The sequence below is a fragment of the Theobroma cacao genome, chromosome 4 (genome assembly GCF_053813885.1).
Source record: "Theobroma cacao isolate CCN51 chromosome 4, ASM5381388v1, whole genome shotgun sequence".
NCBI classification, from domain to species: Eukaryota; Viridiplantae; Streptophyta; class Magnoliopsida; order Malvales; family Malvaceae; genus Theobroma; species Theobroma cacao.
Genome location: NC_142642.1, coordinates 35781665 through 35808087, shown reverse-complemented (window position 1 = coordinate 35808087; position 26423 = coordinate 35781665). Strand labels below are relative to the sequence as shown.

Sequence of the window (26423 nt, the reverse complement as noted above, 5' to 3'; positions counted from 1 at the left end):
ACAAAAAGATTTGCTAAAACCGGAGTTTCTGAAAAATGAAGACGAGGCTACCAGAACAAGTACATGAAAGTGTTGGTGTATTATGAATTTCAATACACATGAAGAGTTTAACCAGTCATAACTTCAACTGCATGATGTTAAATCTTAACATCTTTGCTAAATAGTAGTAAATTCATGGAGCAATATGAAGCTTCAGTGTTCTTCATCAGCGTCCAATTTACTAATTTCCGCTATGTAACTCATCTGTCTTACTCTTAAGGACTCAATTATTTTCCATATTAAGCAGATAAAGAAAAATGGAAATCCTACAAGCAGGACTTGGCTCTGTCAAGTTGAGTGAGCTTTCAGGAGGCTTTTTATTAATAACTTTGCTGATGAAATGGTTCCTAGTACCCCAAGAAGCAAACCAAAAGCAACGACGGAGAGGTTAAGAATAAGAAGACGTCTGGATATCTGAGGCCAAGAAAGCTTGATGTAGAAGGCAGAGGGTAAAATCACGCAAATGCAGACGCTTACAAGGGAGCCAGTGAGGCTAAGGACATGCTCAAAGTATGGAACAGAGAGAGCAAGGGCTAGTATCGATAGAAGGAGGATGGAGCCTACACAGCCTCTTATGATCAACTTCATGCGAGAACTCACAGATTCCGGTAAGTTATGCTCAAGCTGAATGGCAAAAGGTGCAAACTCAAGTGCATATTTAGTCATGGGAGTTAGCACAGTCGCCCATAATGCAATTTTTGTGATAAAATGGTGTTGGGGCAAGCTGAGGGTGATCTGAGCGTTAACTTGTGGCCCAAACAACTTGGCACCCAGGAATGCTAGAGCAGTGTAGAGTGCTATGACTGATGCAAAGCTCACAATAGATACCTGGAATCAAGTAGAGAAAAAGTAGGTCACTTACAATATTGATGCTGCAGATATGCAATTGCTTCTCTTATGGTATAGGAATAATAATTTAATTCTTAGATTCCACTTCAACTTTTAAAGGATGGAATCAAAGAATACCTAAAACGTAAGCAGATACCATGCTGATGAAACAAAATCGACAGCTTGGAAAGAGACATTTAAGCAGATGGAATTTGATCAAGTAGTACGTAGTGCTACAACAGCATCCACGAATAAGAAAAGGAGAACGCAGGAGAATGATGGGGAAAAGGGAAACAAATGAGAGTTAGTTAAGAAGAAGAGATTTTTTACTATTAAATAGCACAGAATATTTGCTTGCTACTGTAGATTCCACAAAACTTGAAATGTATAGGATCTAATATCTGATTCTCCTACTATAAAATTATTTATGGAGCTAAGGTAGGAAAGCACTTCATATTCTTTGACTTTGATGATTAAAAAAATTAGGCAAAACAAGTTTATATGTTGCAAAAATAAAAAATAAAATAGAGAATCTTTAATAGCTATATCTACCTTGGTGAACTTGGATGGATCTTTCATGGCCTTGTATAAGTTGGGGAAAACAATATGGCCAGCATAACTGAAGATGTAAAGTCCAGATATGGCAGGAATCTTTTGCATATGTAGCATCGGTATGGTGTGGTTAGCCTTTACACCTCCAAAAATAGCAGTGCACACCACTGATGTGAAGATAATAATTGACATAAGGATACCGCCCGATGAGAGGAAAGATATGGAAGAAAGATCTCTCAACCACAGACTTGGAAGTGCTATGAGGACAGCAATCACAGTTATCAGCTGAGATGTAGATAGCTTAGCCCCTGGTAGCTTGAGTTGGGCCCCTGCGAACACCGTGCTCAGATTGTCATGGAGTGAAATGGTGTAAGACACAAGGGCCATGAAAATTTCCAAGTAGATGATGGTTGCTGCTAAAACTCTTCCTTTTCTTCCAAATGCATTCTCTCCAATATCAGCATAGCTTTGGGATTTGGGATTCCTCTCAAGACATTTTCCAAGGATGTGAGAAGTATAGGTGCATATCACCCCAAGTCCTACAAGCAGGAAAACAGATGCCCATCCTCCACTTTCTAGAGCATATGGAGTTGATAACTGGCCAAGACCTGCTTTACATGTGAAGTAGAAAATGTTATCGCCTGCTGTAATCCAAGGCAATAGGGAAAAAAAACCACAAGATTATATTAAACTCATAAAAGAACACGTGGCATGTTGCCAATGGTCGAAAATCAAGTGGACAATTGCAACTTTAGTACTAGATGCTCCCTCCGGTCGGTCCTCCCCTCCCAACTATGAGGACATTCTTACTAAATAAAACATGTGTGACGAGTTATTTACCTCTACATAAAAGAAATCCTCAAGTGGGGTTTTTACTAAACCAAAATACAATAAAAAAAAAAACCGTGAGAAAAGATTGAGAGAGGAAAAGACATTTATGATGAAACGGTTAGAGGGAGAAAGGAGTCGAGGATATAAGAAAGAAGGAAACATGCAGAGAATCGGATAAGCTTACCTATGAGCATTCCACTCATATTCAAGACAGCATGAAGAAAGGAGCTGTTGGCCCCAGCTTGTTGATCAACATCTTTGCCCTTAACCATGCTCTGCACGTCCTCGATATCACCATGACCGCATTTACACACTTCATTTTCCTCAATGCAAACATCACACGTCACCTGTCTCAGAGCCAAGTTTGCACCATGGACTGTCTCACTTGCTACTTGGTGAGAGAGACGACTCGTTTCAGGGCATGGCAATTTTGCCATTGATTTCCATAGCTTTCCCAACATACTTGGTTCTAAACTTCCACACAAAGCCCTCTGGGGCTAATAGAATCAAATGGAAAGTGTCGATCACCCTAAACTTGAGGAGATACTTGATTAATGACCTTTTACCAAAGAAGCCAAAGAGTAGCTCCATTTATAGCTGAAGGAAATTTGACATGCATTCCACTAACTAAAGTTTGAGAGAATCTCACTGTAAGTGAAGATACTGCCTTAGCCATAACCAAAAATAAAAAAATAAAAAAAGTTAAAAGAAGTGAGTGTAATATGTATATGACAGAAGGAAAAGAACACACGTAATACTATAACCACCATTTGCAAGATTCTGACGCAATTAGCCATGAAATGTGCATGAGAGAAGGAAAGAGATCAAGTAGACTCCACAACTAGATACTATTTGCGACACCAATGGACCTGGGCAAATAGAACAACTCGCTTTCATTCATTTTCTAATGGGAAAGGAACTAAAACACACATTCATGGAAAAAGCCGGCTTTTTACAAAAATACATACATCTCCCTAACTAGGACTTGAAACAGTGCATGGTATTGGTATAAGTTCCATAGAATTAACCAAGCTTCCTAAGTCTTAATTAGCCAAAAAGAGAATAAAAAAGAAAACTCAACTTTGTAAGCTGATCACAAGTAGTGTTTTTGTTTTTGTATTTTCATGTGCACAAAAGAATCGAAATAAAGGATGTATATATGATCTACCAATTTATTCAAGTCAACCGTTTTACCACTGATTATTCATAAAATTGATGTGGGTCTTTGTGTTGGTAATTTGGTTTCATCCTCCCAAATTTGTCTAGAACAGTCCAGTTCAAGTACTTGGTTAATGCTTATGTTGAACCTGAAACCGACATCAATCAATTTGTTACGGTTTCAACCATGCATGGTGATTTTACTCAGCACTGCTATTATCTTGGTTGGCTGCTGTCATTCGAGAAAATGAGATGACAAGCAAGGTTGGCCACAAACAAGGGTGATGTATTGAAATCAGGCTGCATTTGAGATGCATGGCTGCGAGGATCTGGAACAAAAACAAAGAGCTTCACCAACAAGAATTTCTTTTCGTTTTTCCTCAACAATATTCCCATAATATTTAAAAGCGCTATGGGGTATCTTGTGTAAGAATTCCAGGAAGCTGTGCTGAGGCGGAAAGTGGTGATGCCAAACGAACCAGATCAAAGGTTAGTGTGATAAGACATACCCCTGCCTCATGCAAGATCCCCTGCGGCTAAATGGCTTATAAATTAAAGCCAAAATTTTGTTCCAGTTGAAAATGGTAATGATAGACTTTGGAATTTTGGTAGGGGGGAAGGAAATTGATGCCAAACGCATCTATTAAGAAACTTCGATGTGGACTTGGTTCCCATCACTGGTAAAGCTATAGGCCTATAGCTATATAGCTTGTGGTACCTGCAGTGACATCACCGTCGAATATAGGTGTAGATCCTGTCTAAGTTTGCACATTTCCCTGTATTAGATATTGAAGCTAGATTCATTGCAAAAATTAATAATTTCAATTCTTATTAGTAATTAGTGATGATTGTTTTTTTTTTTATTTTACAGTTATATATACAAGATGATAATAGATAAGTTATACACATGTTGAAGATGTTCTTGTCAAGAGAATTCCTCTATCTTATGATTTTTTTTAAAAAAGGTTATATATATTTTATCGATTAAAATAATTAGTATTATTTAAAGAATATTAATAGTAATTTATAAAATAAAGAATTTTCATTTTGTTCTAAAAGTATATTAATTAATTATTTTTTTTTATAATTGAAAGAACAGAATTTGAACTTAAGAGATTCTATTTTGTAAGCTTTTAAATGTAAATATGGTTTGAGAAAAATATTGTCTCATCCGTCCACACCAAGTTCCCTTTGAAAATGAACCAAATCACTAGGATATTATTCCGCCTTGGTGTTTCACATGGTGGAGGGGCATCTCATGAATATGATATCTGATGTCAGGCATTTAATGTTGGTATTTCACTTTTCCTGTATTCCTTCAGATAAGTGAATGGCTTTTGGCTTCAATTCTGGACATTAAACACCTATAATTATAATAATAATAATAATAATAACAAATGCTTCCTCCGTCTCAATATTCCTTTCCTTATTTAATAAGGTTTTTACTTTTTTACATTATAATAATAATAATTTTGGCAGGTAGCATTGTCCATAAATAATATGCATCATTGTCATCAAAACCATTTCCGAATTGACCCAAATTGAGGGTGAAACAGGTTCCTGCCTCAAGATGAACTGCCATTGAAAGTGAAACCCGAAACCTTCTCTTCCGTTGGTTTGTTGTTCTTGAGCTTGACTAAGAGTCAAACCAAATATTGCAACAAAGAAAGGACTCTCCTACATGGCAACGGCCTGAAAACTGGAAATAGGATCTCATTTGATATTTATTACCTTTATGAAGACCAGCGTTCCATAGAACCGATGCAAGAAGTTGGGGTAAATCTGTTGTGAATCGACATCGAGCAGTAAGAAATGCAGAGGCATGTAATTATATTACATTTTATATAATATAATCCTATACAAACATATACACAATTGAGGAAAGAAGTTGGACTATCTCAAAGGTGATTACAAAAATGTATCCCGAATTAGGCGTGCTAATACCCGAGATGATAACCTGCTAATCACCTCAGGAAGCACCCTGGCTGATATGCCTGGTAACAATGGAAGCAACTCTTGGACAGCCTGAGCAACATTTACACCCTGTTAATGCCAACAGAATAAAAGCAGTTAATGAGACATGAAGACTACAATCTCTAATTCAGAAGGAGAGAAGTTCCAAAAATAGTTAAATTTTAATTAAAAGAGCGAACTTTGGAGTACCTGATTTGATGTCGCTGATATTGAACTTCCTGCTGTTAAGAACTCAACAATTTTTTGAACATTATTCAATATAATTTTGTCCTCCTCAGTCATTGAAGGCAATAGTCCTGCTGGCTTGAATGGTCCAACTGTAGGAACCATGCTAAACACAGGGGCAGCATTTCTGACTCCCAACACAGACATTAGTTGAACTAACTGTTCCCTGGTAAGCGCATCAATGCCCTTCACAATCTGCTTAGCACGCCAGAAACATTAGTTTGATATTTGAGCATCCTTCTAACCAACCTCACACCAAAAAGGAGGGTGCAAGTTTTGTTCAAATTGAGCAGTATTGTCAAAAGAGCAAACATAATAACTAAATCGTACAAAAACAAATACAGAACCGGCATGGGCAGTGAAAAGGTGAAGCAATTATATAACCACACACCAAAAGAGAAAGAAGAAGGAGAGGCTACGTAAGAACACAAGCAAACTTGCAACTAGTTAAAAGAAAATGAGTAGCACACAATAATACTTGTTCTATTATTTCCACACGATTTTAAGAATGTAAGTTGTAATAGATCAAACTAATGCAATGATGAAAAGAATAGACTGTGAAGACACAGTATAATGGCCATTAAAATCATTGTAAACTTGATCAATTACTAACTATACATGAAAGAAGGATAAAAAACTGCAGAAACTATAATCTTTTCCAATAGGTCAAATATTCTACCCCAAGATTATCCTTCTTATGATCATATGCTGTTTTTAGATCCTTGAAGAACAATAAATCTTGGAGACCTATAAGTTTGCAAGCAAGAAGAATTTGTTTTGAAATGAGTTGAATGATCTAGGAGTTGATGTGATCCAATGCATTGAGGAAAAAGATTGTACCACAAAAGGAGGCAGGGTTGACATTTTGCATAGATGATTGAGGGGCAAAACAAGCCTTGTTCAAATTAGAATAAATAATACCTTTGAGGCAACTTCAACTGTATGAAAAAGTCTATTCCATTCTTTTACTAAATACATTGAAAACACCATTTATACATGTGCCTCCGTATTGCAGTGCGCAAAAGATTTCAAAGGGTCAAGGGCTCAAATATTCGAAAGTACAATTTCTTATTATAGAGTAAACAGCTGTAGCCAGAAATAGTACCATTTTCTATTTGAACTGAGGAAAATTAATCCCGGCACTTCTTAAGGTTTACTGGAGGAGGGAAAATTTTTTCCTGCACTATCTCTAAGCATATATATGACTCAGCAAAAATCCCAATGGAAACCTTTTGGAGGTATAAAATCATTTGGGAAAAAGAATTATGATGGAAAATTTTGAGGTTTTTAGATAGAAAGGAAAGCCAAAGAAGAATGGGTTGCATTGCAGCATATTTTGTCACCTTCTGGCCAAAGACTGGCTCTAAGAGGTCCTTATTTTGATATGATTGAACTAATATCAAATGTAGTGCCTTTAATGGGGAATAGAGGCACTATTTTTAGCCAGCAGATAACATTTTTTTTCTTCTGAATATAAGATTTAAAAATACCTCATCCAGAAGAAATTCTCGGAAAAAGTTTCCCTTCTCAGACAGCAGAAATGCTAAGGCTGCTCTTGTTTGAATAGGCTGATTTGACTGAGATTCACTTGGTAGAAATCTAGGGAATGCAATAGCTGCTTGATTTTGTAGAAGGCCTAGTTCAGCCATATCCCCTTTCAAATTCTCTCCACCTCCACTTTTTGCTGCAGTAATGAAATTCTCAAAGGCTTGCATGACATCAATGAACCTGTCAGCATCAAAAACACCAGATTTCCCATATATTGTGTAACGCAAAGCATTCCTCAAGCGTGGGGATTCATCTGTGAGGAGCCTCTGAACAATGGAAGGAACATAATGACATGATAAACTTATATTCTGGAAAATGTTGACCATTTATTAAGAGAAAGCACAACAGCAATAGCAAGAATCTTTGCAGTCACACAATGAATTTTAAAATAATGTTATGATCACAAACTATTCTCAAAAACAGATGGCTCACAATTCAGAAATGTAGTCATAAGATGTTAATTGGTTTTCACAACACCATGAGCAAAACACTCTTCCATCTTGCTCAACTCAAGAAAGCTTCAATCCTATCTAAATACTTTGGTTTTTGGATTAGTCATGTGAATTCTTTTACATCATTCCAGCCTATCTAAAACAAAGTCCCCAAAAGTCCCTGGATACCAAATCTTTTCAACACTTCCTCACCTGTCATTTTTGGCCTCCACTTTTTCCTTTTCTTACCATCAGCTTAATGGCATAGAAAATTATGTTGTTTCTGTATGTTGTCAAACCAAGGTTTTCAAAAAATACTAATAATTTAGACAATTCTTTTGTTCTTTTTGAAATAATTTACGACAATTCAAGACGAGTTTCAAAGTGTAATCTGACTACATTTTCTATATAAGTTACGTATTGGCATTGACAGTAAGCATACAACAACTGGTCTATCAGAAACCAAAGAAATGATTTCAAGTAATAAATTTAAATTTTTGCAGAAACACAGAGTGACTTCAAATGTCTTCTTCATTCTTCTTTTTCTTATTTGTCAAACAAAAAGGTAAATGTTCAATGCTTCAAAATTTCAACCAGAGGACCAAATACCCTTTTGGCTTGAAACTGTCACCAGGAGGCATGAAACTCAATAATAGTCCTTAAGACAATTGACATTGACCTAATATATAAATATATATATAAACATTGTCATCCTAGAAGCATTTTTAGACCCTCATTCATATACCAAATATAAAACTAATTAATCAGGCAATTGGCTAATTAGTCATCAGAAAATTCAAAACAAAATGGCCAGTGCAATATTTCATGTCATCATTACAATGACAAATCAAATTCATTTCAAGATACATCTGCAACAACAGCATATTCATACCTGAGCAATATAAGGATAGGCCTCATCCACAATAGCAAAATCGGGATTCCCCACTAAAGCTATTCCTTCCAACACCCCTATTGCCCTAATTATAAGAGCAAAATAAGGAGGTATCCTAAATGGATAATCAAATGTTATCTGTGCCAAATCCGCTGCCAGCTCCTGAAAATTAATGTTTTTTGCACCCCCACCCTCAAGTGCCTGATCAAAAACCTTTGCCAGAACAGGCAAAATGGGTTCCAAATTAACCCCTTGGGGAATAAAATCGAGTTTAACAAAATCTTTAACTATTTCTGCATAGTCCCTGTGAATAAGATGAGCAATCGCCTCAATCATTCCATACTTCTGATCATCAGTTAATTTTGTGACAAGACCTGTTACAGCATAAGCAAACTTTACAATCTATAAAATAATGCTGATGAATAAAAGACAGTATTCTCATAGTAAAATTTAGCATTTATATGCATGACCAGCATGATGTCAATTGTATAGGAAGAGAACTACTAAACCATTGTTGAAAGACAACCATATATCAAAATCACTCAAATCAGCTCAACCCAACCCAATTACGTTGGAGGTTCGCTAAATGAATTTTCTACAGCTTGCTGAATCCGAAGTCCTAACCCTGATAAGTTGCACAGAAAATCAATCATATTTTATTGCTTAAATAGATCATCGGAAATAATGGCTATACTTACAGTTGCTCATTGGAAAGAAATGCTGGTTTAACTTACTGTTATGTACAAGCAGCAATTATTTTATAGCTGAATCAGGCAATGTCTCCTATACTTAAAAGAAACATGCTTCTGTTGTGCTCCACAAACAGACCTGTATGACTTCTAAAATCCAAAAGTCCACATAAAGGCACTTGGGTTAAAGCTTAATTAAGAGATTTCAATACTATTGTTGTGGTTTGGATTGCCACAATCAGTCAGGAAGCACATAAGTTTTCTTTCTGTCCTCAGATGAGTTTTTCTTGGCAACTCATATATATTGCATCTAAAACAGAAGGAACCCAACACTGAGCACAAATTCAAACATTCTCATCTATGAAAATCAGTTTCCATTTGAACTAATGAAATGTAGAATTAGGCAATAGATCTGATGAATGGCCTAAAAAAGATAAGTTTGTGCTCAAAAGCCACCATGATACTCTTTTTTTTTTGGCTTTAAACTTTAAGCGGTAATTCTGAAAGCAAGCACTGTGGAGGACTCAAGCTTGTATTGAAGAACAGCTAGCTGTTGTTCTCTATTAGGTTAAGGACACCATTTCTGAGTCAACTGGTACAAGAAGATACAGAAGGGAAAGAAAAAGACTTCATCATTAATCTAGGGAATCTTTTATAACTGGGGGGGGAACAACAGCTCAAAACAGCTGCATTAACCATAATTAAGGGCACAGGTCTAAATTCACAAAGAAGTAACTCAAACTATACAATGCCGTTAACCATGTTGAAAGAAGATCTTTTGCACTATAAGCTTAGGAATATATTATTACCAAAGTCAAGTATGGCTAGCTTCCCAGCAGGAGTGCGGATCAAATTCCCAGGATGCGGGTCAGCATGGAAAAACCCAGTATCAAGCAACTGAAATCAAAATGGGATAAGTCACATAAATTAGATAATAAAATTCAGAGCTTTTCTGATGTAGAACAATAAAATATCTAAAACAAGGAATTGCTCATGACCTAGGTGGTGGATATTCACACCATCTGTTGGTTGCAATTGCATGTCCAGAAACAATTGGTAAGCACGATAAGGAAGAGGAAGACATATTATTAGTGCTAGGGACTGATACTTGTGCACAAACAATGCACATATTAACATTCATTAAATATAGACAAAAGGCCTTAACATTTGATATTGGCACCTGAATATTCAAACGAAAAAAGAAAGAAACTTAAACTTAGCCTCCTCTTTCCATAAAAACATTTTTAAATATATGACGGATTCCTTCCCTATCCTCAATATGACTAGCTCTATCGAAAGCAATAAATTTTACAACTATCATTTAACTGCCAAAAGTTACCGAATGAACAAATAGGATTAAATATCTAAGGAAATGTTTAAGGTTTTCAAATAAAGCAGAAGCAAATAACAGTCCTAAATTGCAAAATATTTTGACAGTACTGCCACTATGATACTATGAAATTTCTGCCACCAACTCCTTCACTATCATCTTTCTTATCATCAACAAGTTGAAATATCACATATTTAACTGCTGAAGGCAACTAACCCCATTTCAGTACTAATTAACCAAAAAAGTGATGACAAGTACCAAAGCAAAATGCACCCAAGAAAAGATTACATGAAAGTCAAGTTTCACATTGAAGACTCCTCAAAAATGTAAAAGAGAACAAAATCTTGACCTGTCTCCATTAGACATAAACTAGGATGAGAATATATATAGTGCATCTCCATTAGACATAAACTAGGATGAGCATATATGTAGTACATTACCTGCTTTAGGTAGCATATCACTCCAACATTGACCAGTTCACCAACATCACTCTCTGTACTTTGTGATAGCTTCTCTCCTTCAATCCATTCTGTAGTAAGAACCTTTCTTGATGTATATTTGTGGTAGGTCCTTGGTATAACAACCTGAAAAACAAAATTGACCATAAACTGATTTCTCTTGATATTCTTAAGAAACTAATTAAAAAGAATAACACGAAAAATAACTTCTTTTAACCAGAATGATATAACCAGACTGGGTTCTCCAAAATCAGGAGTTACTGCTCCAGACATAATAAAGATACCAGTTTAGAAAATACAACTGACCTGTGGAAGGTCCTTTCGCATCATTTCAGAAAAGAGTGATCCATTTTCACCCTCTTTAACATAATCTAGCTCCTCAAAAAATCGAGCAGCCCATTCATCAACCAATCCAACCACGTCTACAGAGATCTGGAATGGATAAGGGAAATCAAGTAGGCAAAGCATGATAAATTATCACTAATATGGCTATCAATACTAGAGGTGCCCCTTTATAAGAAGGAAAAAGTTTTGACAAAAAGAGAACTGGCAACAGGTATATTATATACCTGAGGAAACTTCCGCAGAACCAGACCCAAGTTCCTTATAATGAACAAATCAACAGTCACCGTCTCAAGAACAAAAGGCCTCTGCACTTTGACAGCCACCAGATCTCCATTTTCTTTCAAGCGTCCCTTATATACCTGTCCAAGAGATGCTGCCACAGATGTCCCACAACAATTATACGCATTTTAAAATATTTATAGTTGGAATGGCAGATAAAAGCTATTAAAATTATTACATAATGTAAATAAAAATGTGCATGTGTGTGTATGTCATATGCAACGTATATTCAAGCTGAGATTACCAGCAGCTATTGGTGAAGACGAAAGTTCTGAGTAGACTTCTTGCCATGGCTGACCAAGTTCCTCTCTAATAAGAGCCATTGCTATGTCATCTGGAAATGAAGGAACCTTCACATATCATCAAAGAAAAGTCGGTTATAGAAAGAGACTAACAACCCTCTCCTCCCCCTCCCAAGAAAAAAATATAAATAAATGTATTAATGCTAACAAGATTAGTAATATCCACCTTATGGAATATGCAGCATGTTTGGAGAAAAAAGCCTTTCAAGTTAAACTCCCTGTCATATGATTATTTAAGAGTAATTTTCCCCCAACAAACTTTCTTTTTTTTTTTTTTTAAATTTCCCCCAACAAACTTAAGTTTGTGAATTGTAAAATAAAGGATGAAAAGTTGGCAGAGACATATCAAGAAGGCCCTGCTCCATCAAAACCAATTTCAAAAACCTATCATTTTGCTACTGATATAACATTCAAAGAAACTAAAATAAATTTCTTGTCACATTTGAAGTCTATCAAATAATATAGACAATTCTGGTACAACAAGTCATGTGATCTACCTAAGGTATTTCTGAGGTAGGGGCTATTTGAGAGGAGCTCAACTATCCCAATCACAAGACAACAATTAAGGCTCATATGGCAGGCCAAAACACATTGACATTAGAACTAAAAACAGGCATCAGATCAAAATTGCAGACTTTTTCTCACATCATCCATCTCTATTAAAACAGTGACATGTTAGAATTAAATTTCTTTACTCCTGATAAGTTATATATTTTGAACAACTTTTGTGGCATAGGAAAAGATCTGATTGAATATAATAACTTTAAAAAGGAAAGAATGAAGAAAGTATTATGTGATAACTTTACCTTATCACAAAGCTTTTGCAGCTCAGTCATTGCAACAGGAGAAAGTATATCTGGTCGAATGCTCAATGCTTGCCCAAGTTTTATATATGCTGGGCCCAAAGAGGTAACGATTTCCCTTAATTCAATAGCTCTAGCAACTTCATTCTGATAATAAATACAATCAAATTAAAAGGCAGATAATCAAATTTGAACAACAAAAAGATGTCAAACTAGCACAATCATGTTTCATGTTTTACACACACGCATTAAAGGAAGCCCAAATTCTTCAAAGAATGAACATCAAAGAGATACAGTACCATTGAGAAAATTTATGTCACGTTGGATATCAATATATCAAAACAAAATATCAAAATCTCAAAAGTAGGGGACAGAGCATCAAGTATTCACCTCTTTGACCTTCTTGTTTATCACATCCAAAGCCAGACGTGAGAGGAAACCCCCAGCAACAGATAGTAATTGTATAATTCGAGTTGCAACAGCACGAGGCCGTTTTCCCCAGTATACAGAGATGCTAGCCGGATCATATACCAAAGGTAAGAACTCACTGCTTTCATCAACCTATGTAACCAGAAAATCATTGATTCATGACCAGCCAACAATATAGTATAGTAAAGAAATAGCACACTAGCTAGAAACCACAAGTGCCAAAAATTTGTCCGCTAAAGCATCAATTTACCTGCCCTTAAGTTCATTAAAATTTTCAAAAGCCCGGGAACTATTCCAATTTTCAGAAATGAAACGGGTGGTCCTATGTGCTAAAACCATTACATTAAGAGAATCAAAATAGAGAAGTCAAACTTAACATATATATGCTACAAAAACTGCATTTTACCTCAACGAGCCGAAGCTGAATGTTGTCATCAGCAAACTGTGAATCCCGCAAATTTTGGCCACGAAGTCCTTTCATTAGTATAGCCAATTGTTCATTTTCTTCCATTTGCGCTCTCACTCTTTTTATTTCCTGTGAAACTTCTCCCATTCTCTGCTAGTTCAATTATCATCAAAGCAATAGGTAAACAAATACTATACCATTAACCAACAAAGATACACCAATTCATATAGGAATTCATATTCGATATGGCTTCTCATCAACAAAAATTAAAATTTTACTTATTACTAATTTCGAATGACGTGGCAACTTGTGATTGAATCAAATATAGCTTTTAATAATACAATATAATAAAAAGAATACTTAAACTTAAACTTAAATTTTCCTTTTCAATTTCCTTCACTTTCTCAGCAACCACACAAAAGTTCACCTAATCGAACCAATCTCATTTCAACGAATACAAATACTTTTAAGTAATATGAACCTAAACTTTTTTTACCGTGGAAGCTCCGTTTACGGATTTTTTAGATGATGGGGACTGCGAGGAGCCGTTGATGTTGTTTTTTGAAGGAGAGGGCTGGGACGGCCCATTACGAGCGGGCTTCGGTTCAGTTGCGACGGCGAGAACCCGTCTTGTTCGAGTACGAATAGAAACTCTGTTGGAGCGCGGGACAGAGAAGCGGACGGGGTCGATTCCACAGTAGACGAGCTGCCGCGGCGCTGCTACGTCCATGGCGGAATCGACGAAGAAACAACTTCTTTCTAGAGAAAAAAAAATTCAAAAAATGAAGACTTTCAGAGAGAGCTCTGAAGCAGAAGACTGGAGTTGAAAAGAAGAAAAAAGTGCATTGAACGCGTGTTCTCTTGCAAAACAATGACGTAGAGGAGAATCTGGCCCTTGGAGGAACACGTGGCAAAAGATGGTGCAAGGAAAGCTTTTTTTTAAATATTATTATACACATTTTTTATTAACCGTTGGTTTCTCGCGGGTGGTTGTCCGCCTGTCTGTTGTGGAAATCGTTTTTCGTTCTTTTTAGTGTTCGGCTTATCACCTCACAATTGTGAAAATGCAATTCTTTTTTTTTGAATTTTTCTTTACTGCTTAAATATTTTTTGAGGAAACCAGCTAACATTTTTTTATTTAGAAAATATTGTTACAACTAAAAAAATACAAAATATCAATATATGTTAGTAAATATCTAGAGTAGTAATTTATTGAAACTTTATTTTATTATTCCCAACTCAGATCACTTGAATCAAGTCTGTATGATTTTTCTTTTAATTTAAAAATTATGTCGTTTGACCTCAAAAAACATAATATTTTCATAAATAGCTAAAGGTTTTTACATATATAAATACAGTAGATAAGATAAATTTCAATTAGATAATTACTCAAGCATCATTTTTTTATCATCTAATTGAGATGATATGATTGAGATTTATCATATAAACATATAATTAATGGAAAATATAATTAAAATTACCATATAATTAAACATATAAACATGTATAATTAAAAATTACCATATAAACATGTATGCATCATATGTTTCATTAATGGAAAATAATGATAAAAAGAACCTGCATAAGACAACTGTTTCCTCTCTTACTCATCTTACCTAACTTAAACATATAATTAAAAATTACCATATAAACATGTATGCATCATATGTTTCATTAATGGAAAATAATGATAAAAAGAACCTGCATAAGACAACTGTTTCCTCTCTTACTCATCTTACCTAACTTCTACACGTGTTGTCTTTGCATCAAATTGTGGTGAATATAAAGTTATGATAACTCATAATACAATAAAAACACTAATCAAGGTTGGTCCAAAAATGCCAAGATCCAAAGCAACTCCGTCCTATCCCTGAAAAGGTTCACCTGAGAGGCAAAGCAAGTGGTTGACATTTACGCTAGTCTAGATTTGAGTCATTACTGGTAGGGTTGGGGCATGATTAAAAGTCTAAGCTGTTTTTAATGCTCATTTATTCAAACCTGAATCTTTCATCCCATTTTAATGACTAAACCAGACCCAAAAAAAAGTACCCCATCATGTCTCTTTAAGGTGCAATTCATATTATTATTTTAGTTATTTAAGGTGCTATTCATTTTTTTTATTGAATAAATACGTTTTGTGGGAAAAAAAAATCCAAGAAAGATATCTTAGCTAAATTTTAGAACCCATATACTTTGTTATTAATTTTTTTATAAAAAATTGGAAATTTATCAGTATTTGAAAAACAAAACTCTTACTCAAGTAAAAATAAATACTAGTAATAGTTTATTTATTAATCACCGCATTTTACATTTTAGTGTAGTAGAAAGAAATAATTATTTTGTGGGGGGGCTTTAACAATTCTTGTGGACATTTTTGTTGTCAATGATTTTTTATTTGTTATTTACTTAAAGTTATGGCGTGCCACGTGTCATAAATATGGGGTCAAAAAGAAACTAGTTTAGTTTTCTCCAGGACCACATGTAAAGGGTAGAATTTTGTTCCCACTTCTGTTTTGGAATTTCCAGACCAAACTACTCTCTTTTTTTCCCCTTTTTCTTAGGGTTTTAACTCTTTTTTTTTGTTTTTCCTCCTTCAACCTGCCTGCTACCCAAACCCCTAACACAACACTTAAATACCCATAAAGCCCCTGCCTTTCACAATAATTTACCTAAAAGGGTGGACAGGTACCAAAGAATAGAGAAGCCAAGGCCTGAACAACCTATCAATGAGAATGAAATCAGAATCACTGCTCAAGGTGTTATTAGGAACTACATTACTTATGTCATATCTCTCCTGCAGGTATTACCCCGAAAAAGTCTCTCTTTCCTTTTTTTTTATTTTCTTAGCTATTTTTTCTTGATATTTTATATGAGGTTTTGATATTATGGGCATTATTTATGGCATAAAAGACTAATTTTTTCATTTCAGGTCTATCCCTTTTGATTGTAAGTCCCTCTTAATAGCAGAAAAGAATCAATAATATTGTATAATGTAAGGAAGACCCAAGTTTTTAACTTAAGGTACATTTAAGTTAGCTGTGTAGCTTTTTTTTTTTTTTTTTTTGTCAATTTGGGAAGTTTGATTGTTGGTAGAGTCTTTGTTAAAATTCGTGTTGGAGGGTGATGTCCAATCCATGGTTCACAGCTTCCTGAATAAGTTTATTTGTTCATTCGTTTTATTAGTTGCAAAAAAGAGTGCTTCATTAGGTGCGACAATTCAGCTGTTGGATAGGCGTAGTTAGATGCAGATTGAAGTATTACTGCATTTCCCATGATTCTTTTAGTATTTAGATGCTCCTAATCTTGGCAGGCTTCCTTGTTGGATTGCATCTGCAGTTTTTGCTTCCCCATTGGAGGATATTAAAATCAAATTCCATTAATAGGAACCATGTGCTTCATGGAACTGGTAATGAAGATAATGAAAGAAAGAAACACAAACTGAAGCCAATAAGAAAGCAAAACTGAGTGTAAAGGAAGAGTAGGGATGGGAAGAGCAAACCTTCCAAAGTGCTTCAACCATTACATCCTTGTGATAATTTCATATTTAGTTACATAGAAGACTTTCAGGAGCCTAGTAACAAGTTTGTATATGGTATATTGATTCTATTGCCCTGTTGTAATTTTCTTTTTCATGACTGGTCATTCACCTTGCTGCTGATTTTTTTTTCTTTGGATTGTTGGTAGAGAAGTTTATGTCTTACAATGTTCACTTTCGGGGTGATGTATATCTTTCATTACTTCAACTTTCGAAGATTTTTCCTTTTTCAGGAGAAACAGGTAGGGGAGATTGTTCTAAAGGCAATGGGACAGGCAATAAGCCAAACGGTGGCCATTTCAGAGATCATAAAGGTCAGAAGATTCCATTCCTTTTGCAGTTCGCATTTAGAAAATAGAAATGGACAATCATGCTGACCATCATCTTATGAATTTCTGAACAGAAGAGAATCCCTGGGCTGCATCAGGAAACTTCCATAAGTTCAATGAGCATAACTGATATGTGGGAGCTGATGGAAGAAGGGCTTGTTCCATATTACTTGAGGCATTCTTATGTTTTGTCCTCGTAATTCATCTTTCTTGAAGTGCATTTATAATTCTTGTTTAAAATGGTTTGTGCAGGTTGGAGATGACTCGCCAAGTGTCCCTTATTTCAATTTCTCTGTCAACCAAAGAGCTAAACAAATCATCTCCTGGATATTTAGGTTTTCCACTTCTTTTTCTTTATGGCCAAATATATTGCCAGCATCATACCTCTATGTTAAGATCTAACATTGTTGGAAAATGTTTTATTACCAGCTATCAAGCTCCATCTCATGAGCAGTAGAACCAATATCAGTCTCAGCAACAGCAAAACCAAATGCACGTGCCCGTTACTGGGTTATTGAAGGCGATGAATTTAGCATTTTCTTCCTCTTTCTTTCTTTTTGAATAATAATTACAACAATTAAATGTGAAGATCATAAACAGTGTTTTATAATTTTTTTTGATGATGGCTTTGATTGCAATCCATATTTTGTTTATGTATGTTAACATGAAGCTCTAATAAATCGCATTCTTATTTTTTGAGACCAACCTATTTGCAATTGCCTTTGTTTATTTAAATTCTCAATACATTCATCATCCTGATTCATATGGACGAGTAACAAGTTTCATTTTCATTATATTGATTTTATTGCCCTGTTGTTATTTTCTTTTTCATAACTGGTCATATACTGGTCCTTCACCTGACTGCTGATTTTTTTTTTCTTTGGATTGTTGATAGAGAAGTTTATGTCTTACAATGTTCACTTTTGGGGGGATGTAGATCTTTCATTTATTTCAACTTTTGAAGCTTTTTCCTTTTTCAGGAGAAACAGGTAGGGGAGGTTGTTCTAAAGGCAATGGGACAGGCAATAAGCAAAATGGTGGCCATTGCAGAGATCATAAAGGTCAGAAGATTGCATTCCTTTTCCAGTTCACGTTTAGAAAATTGAAATGGACAATCATGCGCTGACCATCATCTTATGATTTTCCGAACAGAAGAGAATCCCTGGGCTGCATCAGGAAACTTCCATAAGTTCAATGAGCATAACTGATATGTGGGAGCCGATGGAAGAAGGGCTTGTTCCGTATGCCTTCAGACATTCTTATGTTTTGTCCTTGTAATTCATCTTTCTTGAAGTGCATTTATAATTCTTGTTTAAAATGGTTTGTGCAGGTTGGAGATGACTTGCCAAGTGTTCCTTATTTTAATCTCTCTGTCAACCAAAGAGCTAAACAAATCATCTCCTGGATATTTAGGTTTTCCACTTCATTTTCTTTATGGCCAAATACATTGCCAGCATCATACCTCTATGTTAAGATCTAACATTGTTGGAAAATGTTTTATTACCAGGGATCAAGCTCCATCTCATGACCAGCAGAACCAATATCAGTCTCAGCAACAGCAAAACCAAATGCACGTGCCCGTAACTGGGTTATTGAAGGTGATGAATTTAGCATTTTCTTCCTCTTTCTTTCTTTTTGAATAATAATAACAACAATTAAATGTGAAGATCATAAACAGTGTTTTATAATTTTTTGTGATGATGGCTTTGATTGCAATCCATATTTTGTTTATGTATGTTAACATAAAGGTCTAATAAATTGAATTCTTATGTTCTTTAGACCAACCCATTTGCAATTGGCTTTGTTTATTTAAATTCTCAAGGCATTCATCATCCAGATTCATATGGACGAGGACGAATTAATGGTAGAGGGAGAGGACAGGGATGGGGCAGGACCTGTAACAGGAACTATCCAGGTATAAGTTCCCTAGATGCCAGCCTTGGTGTTTACTATTGCAACATCACTTGATTGTGCTGCTTGATCACTAAACTAGTCTGCTGGCAGAGAATGGTGGTTATTGGAATCAGGGGTGAGGAGGTGGACGAGGCAGAGGTTGGGGCTATCGTGGTAAGATGGCTCTGTATATATGAGAACCACATGTCTAGCTTTCTATTTTTGTACAGCGTACATGCTTGTGCTATTATCTTGCTTAAGTATCATTCTTTCCATTTGATAAATCATTTTTTTTTTCAATAGAACTAGAAAAGAGCACTAAGTTTGATCTATTCCTCAACATAAACGGAGCTAGGTGGCTATTTGCTTTATCATTAGATCTTTTTTTTTTTGTTTGTCTTATATCTCATCATAGCGAACATATATTGCAATCTGGTTGTGGTCCACATGTCGACCAACTAGCACCTTATCCCAAATGTTTGCAGTTAGTGGCATGATGCCTGACTACATTAAAATTTTAAGCTGATAACACTATACCAAAGGCTTGAGGCATGTCATGTTTCATGATTTATATTGGATCTGAGAATGCATGCTTTTCCATCCAATGATGAATGTTTTCGTTTTTGTTGCTTACAACAATTTTTGTTTTCTACAGGTGGGTATGGAAGAGGCAGGGGTGGAGGGCAAAGCTATGGTCATGGACGAGGATGGGGCAGTGGCAGTGGACATGGTCGTAGACAACAGGCTTAATAGTGGGATTGTACTAATGGTTAGCTCTTTAGCAGGACGGCCTACAGTTGTTGGGAGGAAATTCTTGTTGGCTGTTAGAAGCATCAAAACATTTATATCTTCCTCTTATCAGTTTATTTTTCTAAATGATATGGATGTAGGAAGGCATTAGCATTTTCTCGGTTGCTTCTATCCTGTTAAGGGCTGTTAGTGGGGTTTTAATATGCTGTAATCCGTTGCCTCTGCCACTCTTTGTAGATATAGTCTATTTTTAAATGTATATATGCCTTTTGAAATTTCTTTCTCTCTCTCTTCTGTGCAGTGATTGTGTCCAAAGCCAATAAATGCAAGATTGAAGCCATGTGCTTGTTGATAAAGCAGGGTTTGCCTAACAACCTCTGCAAGTTGCAATCTAGCACAAGACACGTGTCCTCACGCTTATGATATGATACCCCTTCAGATTAACAAGGGGCCAGGAATAAAAGACAAACTTTACCCCTTGTTCCTGTAGAAATTGGCGCTTCAGCAGGAGCTAAAAAGGAGGAAATGCATTTACTTGCTTCGAGCTTGTGATGCTTCGTTTTCAGTTATTTATCTCATCAAACATACCAATGGCGGAGGCCTCCTCTTCTATACTTCGAAAAATTAGAACCGTCTTCTCATCCATAATTTCTTCCTTTGAAGTCAAAACAAATAAAATGTGAAAGCGTTACCTTTTTTTTTATAACATTGTGGCCTGAAAAAGCAAAACAGACCAAAGTTTATAAGAAATCAAGTGGAATTAATCTGAGTTAGGTGAGTTCCTTAAGAACCAAGGACATTCTTCAAGAAGCTGTGCAGGCGTGAATATCGATGAAAACCTATCAACCTGAACCAAACACAAGGAAAGTGCGGAGCTATTATTGACTTCAAATAATATTATATGCATTTATGTTTGATAACACCAACCATGGTTAGAAATTTTAAAACTTGACTTACTTTTCCAACACTTCGTTATAATATATGGAAAAGATTTTACTAAGATTTTCTCCTCAATCAAATTGTTTAGGTAAATGAAGCCCCAATTAATGAATTAATAACCCACAGCCCAAATTTTTAATCTACATCTATAGTTTGCCATTTAAGAAGTTCATTGTATATAAATTCATGGTAATCTTAGAGATTAATTAAACTATTAAAGTACTAAGAGACAACTGAAATCTTTAATAAAAACAATTAATCGCAATATAAATGTCAACCGAAAGTTTGTCTTATCCAATGAAAAAAAAGTAGTTATTTAATACTAGTAATAATTAAAAAAGAAAAACCTACAGTTGGGGAGCAAAACCGTCTTTACAAAACCAAAATGGAAAGGACAAGCAAAAGATGTGGCACGTCCGAGAAATAGAAAGCTGCCAAGTGTCCGGAACCCAAAGGTGGCAAACCAAATCTCGTCAACAATGTCACAGCAAATCCTGAAACCACGATGAACCTGGACTCAACAATGTCCAAGTTCATCTCAATCTCCCCAATGTCCAGCATACACTGGTCAGCTCTGTCTCTATTTTCCTCTTCTGTTCTGCCATAAAAAAAAACTCCTTCAAAGCTCCAACAGTCTTCCCTGTCTCTCCTTTTTCTTTCTGGTTCTCCTAAAAAGTTGAAATTAGAAGAAAAAAATGAAAGAGAGAAAAGAGATAGAGAAACAGCTGCCACAGTCTCCTCCTCCTCCTTATCATGTTCTTCACAAGCTTCCTCCCGGGGACAGCCCTTACGTTCGAGCGAAACATGTTCAGGTATATATCTACGTATATCTATACGTCTGCATGCCGTACACCATTGAGTTTGATGGGTGCATTTAATCTGCTTATCATCTGAGGTTCCTCTAATACAGTTAAATGCTAGGTTTGTTTTATTTTTTTGGTTTTTTGGGTGTTCATCCTGGACCTCTTCTGTTACTATTTTTCTTTTCTTTAGGTTTTTTATAATTACTGAAAAGCCCTTGAATGAGAGATTAATTTACCAAGCAGGGGTTTTGTTAGATTCTATCATAATTATCTCTCATTTTAATCTGTTAATGTGGTTGCGTGTGTGTGTGTGTGTATATATGTTCGAAACATTTCCAGTTTTTGTTGTTCATGAATTGCTGTTATTGCAGTATGTCCTATTTTTCCAGTTCAAGGTATTTTAGGAATTTCCTGCTAGAAAAGATGCAAATTAATGAGAATAGAGTAAAGGACAAAACAGTAAAAGACTACCCTTTTTTGGTCCTTAGTGCAACTCTATATTTGAATGACTTGTTCATTTGGTAAAAAAATGATTTTTAATTAACACTAATTGCTAGTTATTAGTGAAGTTTCATTTATCTATTTCTTCCTGTTAATTTAATTCAATTAGGCATAGATTGTACTGATGATTGCTGTGACGTTGGGTAAGGTGCTAAATTCTCAAATCATTTTATACATATTCGGAAGATTAATGTTATATATGTGTGTGCGTGCGTGCTGTGCAAATCTCTAAAGCTTTCTTATGCTTAGGTTATGCAGTGATTTTTTTTTTTTAGTTTCAATCCGGCCATCTTCCCTATGCATTGCAGTTAGTAGATAAGGATCCAGACGCGGCGATAGTTTTGTTTTGGAAGGCGATAAATGCAGGAGATAGAATAGACAGTGCACTTAAAGACATGGCAGTGGTTATGAAGCAGCAGGATAGAACTGAAGAAGCGATTGAAGCAATAAAGTCTTTTAGGGACCGCTGCTCCAAGCAAGCTCAGGAATCACTAGACAATGTCCTCATTGACTTGTATAAGGTAATGCAAATTGAACCAGGAGGCTGTGTTTGTTGTATGCTTTCTAGTCAGTTAATTGTAGTCTAGGCAGTATTTATGTATAAGAATAGCGGTATTTAGAGAAGCTCATTATAGAATTTCAACCAATGATCCCCTTGCTTTGAGTTGAAGTAATTGTTGATATTTAACCTTTTTTCTATCTAATTATTAAGGAGCAGCCAACCTAGCTAAATACTTTTAAGGTGATAGGAGAGGCACTAGTTATAGGTTTTTGATCGTGACATCTTTCCTTATATATGCACAATGAGTCAGAAGACACTAGAGCAAAATTGCATTAAAATCAATCAAGTTAAGAGCTTAAAAGTGAGAGGTGGGGCCTAAAGGCCAAACTAGTCATGTTTAATCTCTCAAGCTGATATTTCAATGAGCTAAACACTCTGAATTAAGGGAATTCCAGGTCAGAAATCCTGAAACAAATTTTTTGCAAGCACTGTTTCTGTGAAGATGAAATGTAGTAACCACTTCGTTGTATGGTTTGATTAAGTCTTTATCTCATCAAAAATCAAGAAAAGGTTTTGTTAAATTCTCAACTTTTCAGATTTAGGGAACTTCTTCCTGCTTTCATCATCTTTTTATATACCCTTATAAAGTCTTCATACTAACCTGCAATAGATTTAGCAGAAATGTGGGAGAATTGACGAGCAGATACAACTACTTAAGCAAAAGCTTAGAATGATTTACGAAGGTGAGGCCTTCAATGGGAAGCCTACCAAGACAGCACGGTCCCATGGCAAGAAGTTCCAAGTCACCATCAAGCAGGAGACCTCTAGAATACTGGTAATCAAATTTTTGTAGTCAGTTATTTGTCAAATACTGCATTTGTTACCTCTTCAGCATACTTGGGATTGCCAGTAACAAAATTGAATTCATAACTTTTTGCAAAATTGTTTTTAATTTCTCCTGCTATCTAATTGATCTCAATTCATCACTATATGTTTACTGTTAGTGTTTTTCAGTACCATGCAATGCAACTTTATGTTTGGGCTTGAAATAGGAAGATTTTACTACTGAATAAGTACTAAGTCCACTAATTTCTTTGATTCTTTTTCCCCCCTTTCTTTGATCTTTTTCAGTCAGCAATTAAGATCACCTCGCTTGCATATAGTTGCTAAGAGATTTTCATTTTTTTTTCTATCATTTTGGGTAGACCGTGTTGATTTTGAAAGTTTTCCGGACAAATGTGTAATACAGGGAAACTTGGGTTGGGCCTACATGCAGCAAGAAAACTATTTAGCAGCAGAAGCAGTCTATCGTAAAGCTCAGATAATAGACCCTGATGCCAACAAGGCTTGCAACCTTTGCCAGTGTCTGATCAAACAAGCACGTTACTTGGAAGCAGAATCCGTTCTTGAGTATGTAGTACACGATAAACTCCCAGGATCCAGTGATCCCAAATCAAGAAACCGTGTGAAGGAGCTGCGACAGGAACTCGAGTCACGACAGCCCGTAGCATTAGCTTCAACTGCAATAGAATTAAATTTAGAAGATGCTTTCCTGGAAGGACTTGACCAGTTGATGAGCCAATGGGCTCCATACAGATCAAGGAGGCTTCCTATATTCGAAGAAATCTCTTCGTTCAGGGATCAGTTGGCTTGTTGAGTTTTTTGTGTTGGTTTATACTCCACATGGATTGTGTCAGTTTTGAATGTTAGTGCTTGTGGAAAGCGAGTATGTTAGAGACAGTAAACTGCTTCAGGAGTGCCTTTGTAACAATGAGCAATTAAAGGAGCTGTATATACATATTTCTTCATATATATTCCCTATAAAGGGTCGCGACGTTTTGCCTACTTGAATTTGGAAGAGGAACTGCTAAAGCAAAAGCCTATTTACCAAGGTTTTTACTGGGAACCGTTACTTCACTTGCTGGATTAGCTTGACAACTGTTACACGACAAGGTGACGGTCTTAGGCCTGAAGTTGGTAAGAAGGAAATTTGTGGATCTAGATCAGTTTGCCAGTCATCGAAGGAGCTGTAAAGTGTCAGCGACTTGGGAGAGCGTTGTGCACGTGGGAACTCACAGCTGGGTAGTTGGTAATTTCCATTGTTAGCTGCTCACGAAGACAGCACAGAAGGGCGGCCGCCTGTCAAACTCAACATTGACTGATGGATGGGTACTGGGCTTTGGATGGGGAGTTGAACATGGAACGCTTACTGGGTAGTTATGGAAAGCAGGGAAACAATATTCTAAACATTTTTGCATTGCTTTTGGATTGTACTGTAGTCACATTGTTTTTACCATTGAGAATCAATTTATTATAATCAAAATTTTCAGTCGAAATTGTAATATTTTATATTATATTATATTTATGATTAAAATTAATAATTACAATCAAATACAAATCAATGTGTATAATATTATAACAAATGAGGTTGTTCAATAAAAAAACATTTTAATTTATAAACATCAATTTTTACTTATATATAATAAAAATAAAATTAAAAATGAATTAACGAGGATAACAACAAATACAAGTTTCATAGGGGTTATTAACGGCGAAGCAAAATCCATGAGCATCTTGTCTACCGCGCAACCTCCTCCATGGTCGAGCACAACACAACTGCCAACAGCATTTGCCCTCATTTGATAACAATTGAAGAATCAAAGGACACGTAGAACCAATATGGTTCTTCTTTTGCAAGCAAGTATTGGTTTTTCAATGCCTGTTTAACTTGAGCCAAAAAAAAAAGAATTGACATTGAAATAATAAATAATCAACAAACTATCACCCCTTAAAAAACCCACATCAGAATATTCTTCAAATAATTTACTTCAATTTACTCTGTATATTATATTATGGATTGATGATGGTAGCATTTTAACTTGGAATGCTTAATCATAATTGTGATCAATTATGAAATTGGACTGACACTAAAAATCAAAATCAAATTGAATCTAAGAAAAGTAACAAAATCAGAACAAAATAAAAACTAACTACATATTATTCATAAAAAATTTGAATACATATCAAAATGAATCTAATCCAAACCAAAAAACTTCATCTTCATCGGGTCTTTCTTCTTTTGTTGTGATCAGATAAGAGAGTTTCCCAAGCCTGACGAACGATCTTGAAAGCACCATCTGCTGCAACTGAATCATTCTTGTCCGGATGGACCAATAGTACCACTTCTTTGTAGTGTTTTCTAATAGTGGCAGCATCAACTACGGCGGAACAATCTTCGATAAAAAGAATGGAGTACAGAACTTTAGTATCGTCTACCTTCATTTTCTGGCAAAGACTTAACATAGAAGCAAACTTGTGAATCAAATAGGCGGCAATGTACTTCTGCACGATCCGTAAATTGGGGTTCAAATCGAGTGCTGCGAACCCTTGCTGAATAGCCCTGTCGATGTTCCCCGACTTGAAGTATTCCTCTGCAGCTACTTTAGCTCTTTCAGCAGCAATCTCTGTGAATTGAGATTGACAAATACCTTGAAGACGAAAATCGGCCATCGCAACACAATTTCTTCAAAGAGAGTAAGAAACGATCCGAGATTTGATATCTGAAATCTGAGATCTAAGATTTTGTGAGTAAAGGGAACGGTTTTTATAGTGTTGGGCAATTTGGCGTTGAAAAGACGCTATTTGGTTTGGT

The 26423-nt window shown here is 35.7% G+C and overlaps 5 protein-coding genes across 11 annotated transcripts; 3 read left to right on the top strand and 2 right to left on the bottom strand.

Annotated features, from left to right (window-relative positions):
* Positions 1-63: 63 nt before the first annotated feature.
* Positions 64-2801, bottom strand: LOC18602776 (Transmembrane amino acid transporter family protein). Its single transcript, XM_018120272.2, has 3 exons — positions 2435-2801; positions 1420-2027; positions 64-867 (listed from the first exon to the last, which is right to left on the bottom strand). Exons 1-3 carry the CDS (start codon positions 2709-2711, stop codon positions 328-330), a joined length of 1425 nt encoding a protein of 474 aa, XP_017975761.2. The 5' UTR covers positions 2712-2801; the 3' UTR covers positions 64-327.
* A 2413-nt stretch (positions 2802-5214) lies between these two features.
* LOC18602775 (Protein kinase superfamily protein) lies at positions 5215-14352 on the bottom strand. The gene is made up of 13 exons (XM_018119847.2): positions 14016-14352; positions 13520-13669; positions 13075-13245; positions 12688-12831; positions 11824-11929; positions 11525-11673; positions 11262-11387; positions 10938-11081; positions 9977-10064; positions 8479-8852; positions 7098-7421; positions 5572-5802; positions 5215-5451 (listed from the first exon to the last, which is right to left on the bottom strand). The coding sequence occupies exons 1-13, from the start codon at positions 14247-14249 to the stop codon at positions 5317-5319; spliced, it is 2376 nt and encodes a 791-aa protein (XP_017975336.2). The 5' UTR covers positions 14250-14352; the 3' UTR covers positions 5215-5316.
* A 1661-nt stretch (positions 14353-16013) lies between these two features.
* On the top strand, positions 16014-18766 carry LOC18602774 (uncharacterized). 5 transcript variants are annotated; one of them, XR_016025845.1, is made up of 8 exons: positions 16014-16319; positions 17288-17368; positions 17458-17558; positions 17636-17718; positions 17813-17875; positions 18364-18444; positions 18539-18624; positions 18714-18766. XR_016025845.1 is itself a non-coding variant. In XM_088805442.1 (6 exons), the coding sequence occupies exons 3-6, from the start codon at positions 17321-17323 to the stop codon at positions 17899-17901; spliced, it is 321 nt and encodes a 106-aa protein (XP_088661568.1). In that variant the 5' UTR covers positions 16014-16319; positions 16449-16540; positions 17288-17320; the 3' UTR covers positions 17902-18088. The 5 variants fall into 5 exon arrangements, 3 of the variants coding, with proteins under 3 accessions (XP_088661568.1, XP_088661569.1, XP_088661567.1); XR_016025844.1 differs by lacking the exon at positions 18714-18766 and having other exon boundaries at positions 18536-18594; XM_088805442.1 differs by lacking the exons at positions 18364-18444; positions 18539-18624; positions 18714-18766 and adding an exon at positions 16449-16540 and having other exon boundaries at positions 17813-18088.
* A 458-nt stretch (positions 18767-19224) lies between these two features.
* Positions 19225-20931, top strand: LOC148763355 (uncharacterized). Of its 2 annotated transcripts, XM_088805440.1 has the most exons (4): positions 19225-19298; positions 19388-19450; positions 19932-20045; positions 20328-20931. In XM_088805440.1, the coding sequence occupies exons 1-4, from the start codon at positions 19227-19229 to the stop codon at positions 20328-20330; spliced, it is 252 nt and encodes an 83-aa protein (XP_088661566.1). In that variant the 5' UTR covers positions 19225-19226; the 3' UTR covers positions 20331-20931. The 2 variants fall into 2 exon arrangements, with proteins under 2 accessions (XP_088661566.1, XP_088661565.1); XM_088805439.1 differs by lacking the exon at positions 20328-20931 and having other exon boundaries at positions 19932-20301.
* A 449-nt stretch (positions 20932-21380) lies between these two features.
* Positions 21381-25107, top strand: LOC18602773 (Tetratricopeptide repeat (TPR)-like superfamily protein). 2 transcript variants are annotated; one of them, XM_018120438.2, is made up of 4 exons: positions 21381-21777; positions 22545-22790; positions 23451-23606; positions 24021-25107. In XM_018120438.2, exons 1-4 carry the CDS (start codon positions 21661-21663, stop codon positions 24426-24428), a joined length of 927 nt encoding a protein of 308 aa, XP_017975927.2. In that variant the 5' UTR covers positions 21381-21660; the 3' UTR covers positions 24429-25107. The 2 variants fall into 2 exon arrangements, with proteins under 2 accessions (XP_017975927.2, XP_007034430.3); XM_007034368.3 differs by having other exon boundaries at positions 21388-21777; positions 22578-22790.
* The last annotated feature ends 1316 nt before the right edge of the window (positions 25108-26423 follow it).

Excerpts from the sequence above, each read along its gene's own strand:
- LOC18602776 (XM_018120272.2), bottom strand. The coding sequence starts at position 2,711 with ATGTTGGGAAAGCTATGGAAATCAATGGCAAAATTGCCATGCCCTGAA. Across the intron at positions 2,028-2,434 it reads TATGAGTGGAATGCTCATAG|GTCTTGGCCAGTTATCAACT; the intron begins GTAAGCTTATCC and ends CATGTAAAGCAG. Across the intron at positions 868-1,419 it reads ATCCATCCAAGTTCACCAAG|GTATCTATTGTGAGCTTTGC; the intron begins GTAGATATAGCT and ends ACTTGATTCCAG.
- LOC18602775 (XM_018119847.2), bottom strand. The coding sequence starts at position 14,249 with ATGGACGTAGCAGCGCCGCGGCAGCTCGTCTACTGTGGAATCGACCCC. Across the intron at positions 11,930-12,687 it reads TGCAAAAGCTTTGTGATAAG|GTTCCTTCATTTCCAGATGA; the intron begins GTAAAGTTATCA and ends TGATATGTGAAG. Across the intron at positions 5,452-5,571 it reads TATCAGCGACATCAAATCAG|GGTGTAAATGTTGCTCAGGC; the intron begins GTACTCCAAAGT and ends TGGCATTAACAG.
- LOC18602774 (XM_088805441.1), top strand. The coding sequence starts at position 17,321 with ATGGGACAGGCAATAAGCCAAACGGTGGCCATTTCAGAGATCATAAAG. Across the intron at positions 17,369-17,457 it reads CCATTTCAGAGATCATAAAG|AAGAGAATCCCTGGGCTGCA; the intron begins GTCAGAAGATTC and ends ATTTCTGAACAG. Across the intron at positions 17,719-17,812 it reads ATCATCTCCTGGATATTTAG|CTATCAAGCTCCATCTCATG; the intron begins GTTTTCCACTTC and ends TTTTATTACCAG.
- LOC148763355 (XM_088805439.1), top strand. The coding sequence starts at position 19,227 with ATGGACGAGGACGAATTAATGGTAGAGGGAGAGGACAGGGATGGGGCA. Across the intron at positions 19,299-19,387 it reads CTGTAACAGGAACTATCCAG|AGAATGGTGGTTATTGGAAT; the intron begins GTATAAGTTCCC and ends GTCTGCTGGCAG. Across the intron at positions 19,451-19,931 it reads CAGAGGTTGGGGCTATCGTG|GTGGGTATGGAAGAGGCAGG; the intron begins GTAAGATGGCTC and ends TGTTTTCTACAG.
- LOC18602773 (XM_018120438.2), top strand. The coding sequence starts at position 21,661 with ATGAAAGAGAGAAAAGAGATAGAGAAACAGCTGCCACAGTCTCCTCCT. Across the intron at positions 21,778-22,544 it reads TTCGAGCGAAACATGTTCAG|TTTCAATCCGGCCATCTTCC; the intron begins GTATATATCTAC and ends TTTTTTTTTTAG. Across the intron at positions 23,607-24,020 it reads AGGAGACCTCTAGAATACTG|GGAAACTTGGGTTGGGCCTA; the intron begins GTAATCAAATTT and ends TGTGTAATACAG.